This window comes from Brassica napus, chromosome A8, assembly GCF_020379485.1.
Source record: "Brassica napus cultivar Da-Ae chromosome A8, Da-Ae, whole genome shotgun sequence".
NCBI classification, from domain to species: domain Eukaryota; kingdom Viridiplantae; phylum Streptophyta; class Magnoliopsida; order Brassicales; family Brassicaceae; genus Brassica; species Brassica napus.
The window spans coordinates 1,111,260-1,121,728 of record NC_063441.1 but is presented as its reverse complement, the minus strand read 5'-3'; the positions used below and the strand labels follow the sequence as shown (position 1 = coordinate 1,121,728).

Here is a 10,469-nt window from a genome sequence, read left to right as displayed (position 1 = left end):
GTATGTCACCTTCCGTCACGGTTTTTAAAACGGAGAGTAACATATGTTAACGGAATTAAAGTTGAAAGTTTATTTCATAGGGGGGGAGGATAGGAGGAAGTATGAGTCAGAGGACGAAAATCATGAAAATAGAAAAAAATGCGTCCTACTCTAAATAGAAAGATTGATTTCATAGATGAATTATCCTCGACACTACTTAAAACTTAATATAACTTAGAAACTTTAAATTATTTGATATTTGACAATGACGACATAAACACACAAATTTTCTTATATCACTATTGCCAAATATCAAATTATTTAATATTTTGAAGTTATATTAAGTTGTAAGTATTACTAAAAATTATTAATTTAGGATGTATAAATTAATTTTATAATAAATTAATGTATTAAAATTTACAAATTAGTTTTAAAGGCTTATATCAATATAAAACAATGTATAAATGATAATAAATTTTTAAACCATTTAATGACTTTTAGTAATAAAAACCCTCAACTATTTTTAAATCGTAAAAAAACCCATCAATTATGTTTTCAACATTATAAACCCTCAACTTATAAACCGTTAATGTATGTCACCTTCCGTCACGGTTTTTAAAACGGAGAGTAACATATGTTAACGGAATTAAAGTTGAAAGTTATTTCATAGGATTTTTAGTTGAAGGTTTATTTTACGATTAATCTTTAGTTGAAGGGTTTAATTACTAAAAGCCCTAGTGATTAAAAAAGGGAGGAGAATTAAAAAAAGAAAAAACAGAGTTAAGAAAAAAATGATTTTGAGGGCCCTACCGGGTTCGAACCGGTGACCTATTGATCTGCAGTCAATTGCTCTACCACTGAGCTAAGGACCCTTTTTGTTATTTAGTGATGAGTGGGTACGATTTATAGGATAGCCATTGATTGAAGGAGTGGTTAGAAGCCATGGGATGATATTAGTATTACATGTTGGAAAGGAGTGAAAGAAAGATTATAGAATGATCTCACTATCTACTATGATGAGAGAGATCATAAGTTCAACTCTTTTTCGCTAGCCTCTGTGATTGGTTACATACTCCAAACTTGTACCTACTCTTACTCCCCCCAGGTGCTAAGCAAAACAAAAGGGAGAAGCAAAAGAAATGTAAATCTAGTTACATTGGGATCCTCTGCTTTTGTCTATTCAACACTTAGAAAAAGGTTCACACTTTTCTCTCTCTGGCTTGTACCTAAGATCTCAAATAGTTACTGAAATTCTAAGTTTTTTGGGTTTTATCTTGATCTGTTATATATACAATTGCTATATGTATGTCTTAATGCTCTGATGACGTAGTTTGCTCGGTTATGGTTATACTCATGCTTGTAAGCTTCTTCAAGCTTCCCCATTTCCACCATCTTCTTATGATTGATTCAGAGGTTAAATGGCTCCTGGATATGTAATGAGAGGTTTCTGCTGTATTTTTTTGTGTTCTCAAACGACAAAGATAGTTTGAAACAGATCAAATACGGAACAACATTGCAGGTAAAGATTAAAACTAAGCATTCCGATCAGTAACATAAGAGTTGCAGTTGTTGCAACTAACATTAGAAGTAGGTGAGAACGCTCAGTTGAAGATGTCTACTGGAAGCAATCTTCCTTATAAGGTTTAACTCATGAGAGAGGAGTACAGATAGTTTGGCTAAGGTTCTGAATCTCAGTCAGCAACCTTGAGACTGAGTCTTGTACCTCTTGAGGAACTTGAAGCTTTGGATGAGTCAAGTCCAATGGATATAGTGTGATGACTTTCATCACAACAGACAAATGTAAGTTCTGTGACTTGCCGTCCCACACACTCTGGTTTGGAAACTTGCACTTCTCTTTTAAAACACATTTCTCACACACCTATTATGCCAAAGAAAGACTTGTTAGATACGGCTGAAGAGAAAAGAAAAATGAAATTAAGACAGTGTAGAGTGTAAAGCAAAAAGTTACATTGTTCTCATGGATGTCGAAAAACTTGCGAAGGGTTTTAGCAGCGAAAATCGCCCTTTTCTCCAAGCTTGGGCAGCCGAATACCACAATGTTCTTCAGGTCACTACCTGACAACCACCTATAAGTTGAATCAGAGGTTATGAAAAGTTCCTAGCTGCTGAAACAACATCTAAGTGTAGATAAAATGCTGCACGTTAACGCAATCAAGACCATACAAGAGAGTTCCTTAAACTCAGAGTGGACAAATAATTCCATTTGAAGCATTTACGAAAGTCTTAGCCACTTCTTACATCAGAGCTTCTCTATATATACTACAACTAGTCTATGATCTAACCACAAGAACTAAATTCATCACAGATGATTCATCATTCCGATAGAACTAACACCTTTACCAACCCCGGCTTTCATATAATGAAACTCTCGGAAGCGTGGCGCTTTATATAAATGAACATGTTCACTGACAAGATTAGACCTGAACATGCCAAAGTTATCCATCATAGATTGGACCCATCAAGATAAACATTTCAACAAACATTTTCTCTAAAAGAAACCTAACGAGCATCACATTTTATCCAAATTTTTAACAATCAAAAATAACAAACACATAACATATGATCAAGATACGAAAGCCTGAGCCACTTCTTACATCAGAGTTTCTCTATCTATATTACACAACTAGTCTATGATCCAATCACCACAACAAGAGATTCATCATTCCAATAGAACTAACACCTTTACCAATTTCATTTCTCATAAAATGTTGACATATAATAGAATGCAAACTCTAAGAAGTGCGGCGCTTTATAGAAATGAATATGTCCACTGACAAGTTCTGACGTGAACATGCCAAAGTCATCCATCATAGATTGAACCCATCAAAATAAGCAAAAACCTAACGAGCAAACACACAAGATATGATCAAATGTACAAGTCAAAGATTCTTACTTTGCAATCTCCTGGTAGTCTTTTCCGAATCTCTCAGCAGCAAACTTAACAAAAGTTCTAGCATACTCTTCATCGAGACTCCCCAACTCCAGCTTCTCTCCACTGATGAAATTAGCCTTGTTCAAATACCCTTTTTTATGCAGAAGCTTCACAAAGGACACCATCTCCAAAGGAAGCTCCTTGTAAACTCTAACCACATCGTGTCCCTCCTCTTGTTTCTCTTCGTTGGCTTTAAACAACGTGTAAAGGTTACGACTTTTCTCTGTTTGCAGCTCTGGCACTGTCCCGACAACCTTCTTCAGCTTCTTCTTTATCACTGGTTCTGTGTTCTTCAGTTCTATGAGTTTCTTCTCTAATTCAAAAAGCCTTCTCTTCAACTCGTTGCCCTCTTCTTCTTCTTGGGTTTGGCTCGTTTCGGGTTTGGGTCTTAATCCTACGGCCTCTTCGAATACAACAGAGAGTGGCTTCTTGTAAGGTTCCGATGAAGAAGCGATGGTTCTGCAAATGGTCGAAGGCTTGAGAAAGGATTGGTTTTGGAGAAATGATTTGAGCAGAATCGCCATGGGTTCAGAGAAACCAACAAGAGAGATTAAATTTGGGAGAACCACTGATTAGTATTGTGAGATCTGATCTATAAGAAAGAAAGCCATTGAAGCACCTGGACCTTCCTCTAATCTTAGATGGAGACGCCCAAGGGTTTAGAGAGGGTCTTAGAAGGAGAGGAAGCGGTTCTCCTAAACCAGAATAACCAAACTGGGAGATTCCGGTTTACTTTGATTTGAACCGGAAAATTGGTTTAGTTAAATTCGATTTAGTTGGCGAGTTGAACCAAGATTTGGGAATTAGGTTTCCGATCATCGGTGTTGCAATAGTAAACACCGTCAATTTCGCCGTCAGAATTTAAAAAGTGCAGAAATTAGGGCTCAATCGCGGAGCTATTACGAACGGATACTTATCCAGAACTTAAACTGCGAGTTGACAAAACGAAAAATGGTTGAACAGATGAAGAAGAAGAAGGGATCGATTTGAAAAAAAAAAAGAGAAAAAAAAAATTTGGACCATTTCTCGATTTGTGCGTGTCATCCTTGCGCAGGGGCCATGCTAATCTTCTCTGTATCGTTCCAATTTTATCGGATGTCCCCGAAGGGACAATCTCCTTCGTCACTCCGTCGATATATAAACTTAGCTTCTGCTTCTCTGATAAACGATGTGGGAGACAAACCAGGAAGATGACTAAATATTGGGCCTGTACGATAAACTAATAAGGCCCATTACATAACTAAAACATGCTTCTCATATTTCTTATATAAGCCCGGTTAGATATTACAAGACCAATCAGGTATCCGGTTCAATTGATTTATAACAATTTCAATTTTAGAGCAACAAAACTTCTTTTTCTTTTTTGGCAAAGGATTTAGCAATCAAAACTTTTTACCACTTAAATGAAGTTTGTAGCATGCAACCGTGTATCCTGCGGTCATATCACATGCATCAAACAGCTTTCTTTTTTTGTTTTCTTCACAATTCACATGTATCAAACTGTTTTCTTCTGATCATGCATTTATAATTCAAAAGATCGAAATCATATTTGATAATAATACCGGTATACTACTAGCTGTTTGATATTCTTTTTCTGGCCAGTTATAATCATGCAATATTCTTTAATATATTAGACAATTATATTTCAGAACCTCTGAATCGTAAGATGAAATAATATTGATGATAATACTAACTTGATATTCCTTTTTCTGGCCAGTAGTAATTATGTTATATTTTTTTAATATATCAGACCATTATAAGATGATAAAAACAAATTCTTCTCTGACCAATCTAGTTGAACCATGTCGGTTCAGTTCACGTTAGCTAGCTCAACTTTATAGTTTGTAACCTAATCGTCGTGCCGTTTTCATCAACAACGTGTCATTGTCCTGTCGTTTTCTATTTTGTTTCGCGTTAGGTCCCCTTCCTCTACTCGTATACGCCTCACAAAAATACATAAACTATTAAGCAGACCAAACATTAGCCAACCACGTGTCTGACTCCTCGTCCTGTATCACATCTGTCCCGTTAGATCTCACCACGTCACAAAAAACAGAGAGATTTATTATTACTGGTACAACAATTTTTATTACATTTTCAACTGCTTCGTTCCTGACCAGTCGAACATGGCCTCCACTTTTATTGAGCAGTGTGTGTAACTTTTGACTTTTAATAGTGTATTTTCTTACACTTTGGTTAGCCAGAGCAAGACACGAGTCAATGTACTGAATAAGAAAAAGAGTTGGTATTAGTGAGATGTTTTAAAATGATTCAGAAGCGGAAAAAGAAAAACGAAATGATAATAACTATCACCTGGTCCATTAATTACTCCATGTTCGTTACAAAATTACAAAAAAAATACTAATATAAATTTCTTATCTTGTCTTTTAGCCACAGCAAGATCATAGCATTTCACATGGTCCAAGATTATCAGAAAACCTAACCAAAGGGATTTAAACAACAACGACCCTTTTACATGTTGATATCAAGAATCAACTCTTCTTCTTCATCTTTCTCAAAAAAAAAAAAAAACTTTTCTTCATCTCATAAAAGACCCCAAACTTTTCTTCTTTACTAGAAAGTCCAAACCCAACCAAAAGTTTTTGTCTGTCCAACCATGGCTGCTGATTCAAATGATAACCGGCGTGATGTCGTCGTCAAGATCGACGGCGAAGACAATGAGTCAAGCAACAATGGCGAGGGAGGCAAGTTCTGGAGAGAATCAAGTTACAACTTCTGGCACGGTGATCAGAAAGACAAGAACGGTAAACCCCACGGCCGTGGAGACGACGGAAGCTTTGACTTCATGCACCGGAGAAACGAGAAAACGGCGGAGACAGATCCGCCGTCGAAGCTCATAAACCAGTTTCTCGACAAACAAAAAGCAGCCGGCGACGAAATCTCACTCGACATGGAACCAAACATGCCCGAGCTTCAAAGCAACACGGTCTCTCCCTCGCCTGTTACCGGTTCCGCTTCACCCGGGGGTTACCGTAACGAAACGGTTGACGCCGTTAGACGGAGACATAACAGAGTGACGTTATCTCCGTCCGTTAAGGAGAGTGACAGCAGCGAAGAAGACGAAAACAGAGTGGATGAGTCAGAGGTTGTGAAGTGCAGCTCGAACAGGTCGTTGAGGACAAAGACTCTGATGAAGATGAAGACAAGATCTAGGCTTATGGATCCTCCGACCCCGTCGTACCCTGAGATGGTTTCGGGTCGGACTCCAAAGTCCGGGCATTTGAAAACCGGGAAAAACACTAAACCGGGAACTCCGGTTCAAGATTTGGAAGAAGAGGAGGATCCGTTCTCGGAGGAGGACTTTCCAGAAGGTTACAAGAAGGATAAGCTTAATCTCGGGATCGTCATGGAGTGGATTTTTCTGATTCTGATCATAGCCGGTTTGATTTGTAGCCTTGTGATACCTTTCTTGCGCGGCAAGAAACTATGGAACCTAGCTTTGTGGAAATGGGAAGTGATGGTTCTCGTCTTGATATGCGGGAGGCTTGTGTCTAGCTGGATAGTGAAGATATTCGTCTTCTTCGTCGAAAGCAACTTCATGCTGAGGAAGAGGGTTTTGTACTTCGTCTACGGGATTCGAAAGCCGGTACAGAACTGTCTCTGGCTAGGGCTTGTTTTGATCGCGTGGCATTTCTTGTTCGACAAGAAAGTCGAAAGAGAGACGAATACCACGGTGCTTAAGTACGTGACTAAAGTGTTAGTCTGCTTACTAGTTGCTGTTATCATCTGGCTTATAAAGACGTTACTAGTTAAAGTCTTAGCTTCGTCTTTCCATATGAGTACTTACTTCGATCGGATTCAGGAGTCTTTGTTTACTCAATACGTGATTGAGACCCTCTCTGGACCTCCTCGTGTTGTGATTCATATAGAAGAGGAGAAAGTAGCCAACGGTGTGGCTGGTTCTAAGCAATCTCCTCCTGGTCCTAAGACGGTTTCTTCTGCTTCACCACAAGTGACCATTGGAAGTGGGAGGCTGCAGAGGAGCCCGACAAGGGTCGGGAAAAGCCCGGCGCTTTCGCGGAGTGGTTCCAAGAAAGAAGGAGAGGACGATGGGATAAGGATCGATCATTTGCAGAGGATGAATACTAAAAACGTATCGGCTTGGAAGATGAAGAGGCTGATGAATGTAATAAGAAAAGGAGCACTTTCTACTTTGGATGAACAAATAGACACGAGCACTCATGAAGATGACAAAGCTACGCAGATAAGAAGTGAGTTTGAAGCTAAACTTGCAGCAAGGAAGATCTTTCAGAATGTTGCTGAGCCTGGTTCCAGGTATATATATAGTATTATGACCACACAACTTTGGTTTGATGTTTATTGAGTTCAAGGTCTAAAACAGAGGATTTTTCGGGTTTTAGGTACATATATATCGAAGACTTTATGCGTTTTCTCACTGAAGATGAATCTGAAAGAGCCATGGATCTCTTTGAAGGAGCTTCTGAAAGTCACAAAATCAGCAAATCTTGTCTGAAGAACTGGGTGGTAAGAGTTTGTCTTAAATTAATACTCCATGTTTCAAAGCCTGTGTTTTAAAATGATGCATGATTTAAAATTTCTACACATATTAATAAATCATATTAAATTTAATAATAAATATATAATTTTGTAATTATTTATTTTTCATAATTTCAAATTAATAAATGCAATTAATCTTTTTGAAATTTACAATTGATCATTATAGTCAATAAAAATATATTGAAAATACAAAAAAAATATGTATTTTTCAGTTTTTTTCTTTCTGTCAAAAATGAATTTTTGTGAAATGGATGAAGTATCTCTTTTGTATTGTAACACAACTATGCTGAATTCTCATGATATTTCTATAGGTTAATGCCTTTAGAGAAAGAAGAGCACTAGCATTAACTCTAAACGATACAAAAACAGCCGTGAACAGGCTACACCGAATCATCAATGTGTTGGTCAGCATTGTGATCGTTATCATTTGGCTACTCATTCTCGGAATCGCTACAACCAAGTTCTTGCTTGTCATAAGCTCTCAGCTTCTTCTTGTAGTCTTTGTGTTTGGAAACTCATGCAAAACCATCTTTGAAGCTGTCATCTTCGTCTTTGTCATGCATCCATTTGATGTTGGTGACAGGTGTGAAATAGACGGTGTCCAGGTTTGTTCTCTTCCTGCATTTTCATAACACAATACTTACGTAAAGAGCTAATACTCTGATTTTTGTATGGGTAGATGATTGTGGAAGAGATGAACATTTTGACTACTGTCTTTCTTCGATATGATAATCAGAAGATTGTATATCCGAACAGTCTTCTTGGCACTAAACCTATTGCAAACTATTACCGCAGTCCTGATATGCAAGATGCCATTGAGTTCTTTGTCCATATAGCAACTCCACATGAAAAGATAACAGCCTTGAAACAAAGGATACTCAGGTTAGATTCTAAACCCCAAACCTCTTAAGATTTTGAAAAATACATAATACCAATGTTCAAGAAATTGCTAAACGGTAACTAGGCAGGTTTTTAGTGGACTAACCCTAGGTGGACGACTAGGCACTTTTCCTAAATTTTGTTGTTTATAATATTTGATGTTTATGGGGACGCATATAGGCACTGCCTAAACCGTTTTTTCAGAACATTCCCTAATATAAATTTTGGTATATGGTTTTTGTGTTATGCAGCTACGTAGATAACAAGAAGGACCATTGGCATCCATCGCCGATGATGGTGTTTAGAGATATGTGTGGACTGAACAGTGTGAAAATTGCCATGTGGCCAACACATAAGATGAATCATCAAGACATGGGAGAGAGGTTTGTGAGGAGAGGTCAATTACTTGAAGAGATTGGTCGATCTTGCAGAGAGTTGGATATCGAGTATCGGTTATATCCGCTTAACATCAACGTCAAAAGCATCCCCCCTGCTGCTACTCCCATCACTTCTGATCGGATTCCTCTGAGCTGGACTCAACAACGCAATGCTTAAAGATATGGAAAATTTTGAGTTTGTATTTGTAGAGAGAGTGAGTGAAAGAGAGATTTTTCTTCTTATTTCGTTTTACTCACTCTTTATTGTTTTGACACCTCGAGGATTCTTGTGTTTGAGTGGGTTATAGTCGTCTTGAAATAAAAGCTTACATCGTTTGAATAAATGTATTACTAGTCACATCATATACATAACTTGATATTTTGCGCGACGTCGTTTGGTAATATCCCTAACCGCGGCAACGTCGTTTCGTAGTAAGCCTAGCGACGTCGTTTCGTAGTAAACATAACCTTGATATTTTGCGCGACGTCGTTTCGTAATATCCCTAACCGCGGCAACGTCGTTTCGTAGTAAATCTAGCGACGTCGTTTACAGCATCTACATAACGGCCAGGCCCTCGTTTAGAAAATTTTCAAATCTTCGTTTCTGGCGCCGTAATCTGTAATTCGCGATGCTTTTTGCTGATCTCTGGAGTCCTTTCCTGAAAATAACTTTATATCGTCTTGATCGGTAGCGATTATCACATGTGATCGTAAGTTTTGTACCTTTCCGATTACTTTTAACAGATTTGGTTGCTTATTTCCAGTAACCTGTTGTACAAATTCGTATATGCATTTTAACAATTTGCCGGTAGTTAGAATGAATGTTGGTTAATCAAAATCTGTGTTGTTAGTACTCTTTGATTGGTGATGTCAACGTGTTTACTTCTTAATCCATTAGTTTTCTAAAACGCTTGACTTTGGATTCTGACTGTTGGTGTGCATATATTGAGCTCTATATCAAGATAATGGAAGTTTTTATTAGAGCATGATTCTTCCTCTAGTTTGAGATGAGTTTAATTTGCAGGTGCGTAGCAGCTTAATATACTTTATATTAGAGTTTGACAAAAGGTACAAGTTCGTGTTTGTATTTAAACAGCTTTTCTGCAGTTAGAATGAATGTTTGCAAATCAATATCTGTGCTCTTTGATTGGTGATGTCAACGTGTTTAGTTCTTAATCCATTGTTTTCTAAAACGCTTGACTTTGGCTTCTGACTCATGGTTTAGATATATTGAAAAACAGAACTCTAAAACAAGAGGTTTATGGAGAATAGAAGTTTCTGTTAGAACATGATTCTTCATCTAGTTTGACATGAATTTAATTTTCAGGTGCGTAGCAGGTTGAAATATTAGAGGTTAAAAATGAGGTGCAACGCCTGCTGGAGGGAATTGGAAGGCCGTGCCATTTCCACCACTTGTGGCCATTTATTATGTATCCATTTCACACTTGTACTTGTGTCTTGTACTCTGTCCGCGTTCTTTAGCCTTGTCTCACTACAAGAAAACAACGGTATTCTGACGGACGTTCCGACGGAAAATGAATTCCTCGGAATATACCGAGGAATTTCCGAGGAAATTCCGAGGAAACACAAAATTTGGTTTCCTCGGAATTTCCTCGGAATATACCGACGGAATTCCGAGGAAAATTCATTCTGTCGGAATATTCTTATGGAATACCGAGGAAAATTGTATTCCTGGGAAAAAACCGATGAATTCCGAGGAAATATTATAGACGTTATAGAGC

The 10,469-nt window shown here is 37.8% G+C and overlaps 2 protein-coding genes and 2 non-coding genes across 5 annotated transcripts; 1 reads left to right on the top strand and 3 right to left on the bottom strand.

Moving 5' to 3' along the window:
- Positions 1–779: 779 nt before the first annotated feature.
- Positions 780–851, bottom strand: TRNAC-GCA. The gene has a single exon. It is a non-coding gene; the product is annotated as a tRNA-Cys (tRNA).
- Positions 852–1,480: 629 nt separating this feature from the next.
- Positions 1,481–4,097, bottom strand: BNAC03G69640D. Of its 2 annotated transcripts, XM_048738440.1 has the most exons (4): positions 3,953–4,097; positions 2,894–3,861; positions 1,949–2,066; positions 1,481–1,858 (listed from the first exon to the last, which is right to left on the bottom strand). In XM_048738440.1, exons 2-4 carry the CDS (start codon positions 3,454–3,456, stop codon positions 1,628–1,630), a joined length of 912 nt encoding a protein of 303 aa, XP_048594397.1. In that variant the 5' UTR covers positions 3,457–3,861; positions 3,953–4,097; the 3' UTR covers positions 1,481–1,627. The 2 variants fall into 2 exon arrangements, with proteins under 2 accessions (XP_048594397.1, XP_013672961.2); XM_013817507.3 differs by having other exon boundaries at positions 2,894–4,078.
- On the bottom strand, positions 3,941–4,043 carry LOC125577517. The gene has a single exon (XR_007315926.1). It is a non-coding gene; the product is annotated as a U6 spliceosomal RNA (small nuclear RNA).
- A 1,138-nt stretch (positions 4,098–5,235) lies between the features above and the next one.
- On the top strand, positions 5,236–9,071 carry LOC125577240 (mechanosensitive ion channel protein 4-like). Its single transcript, XM_048738439.1, has 5 exons — positions 5,236–7,228; positions 7,315–7,438; positions 7,783–8,076; positions 8,151–8,353; positions 8,602–9,071. The coding sequence occupies exons 1-5, from the start codon at positions 5,550–5,552 to the stop codon at positions 8,903–8,905; spliced, it is 2,604 nt and encodes an 867-aa protein (XP_048594396.1). The 5' UTR covers positions 5,236–5,549; the 3' UTR covers positions 8,906–9,071.
- The last annotated feature ends 1,398 nt before the right edge of the window (positions 9,072–10,469 follow it).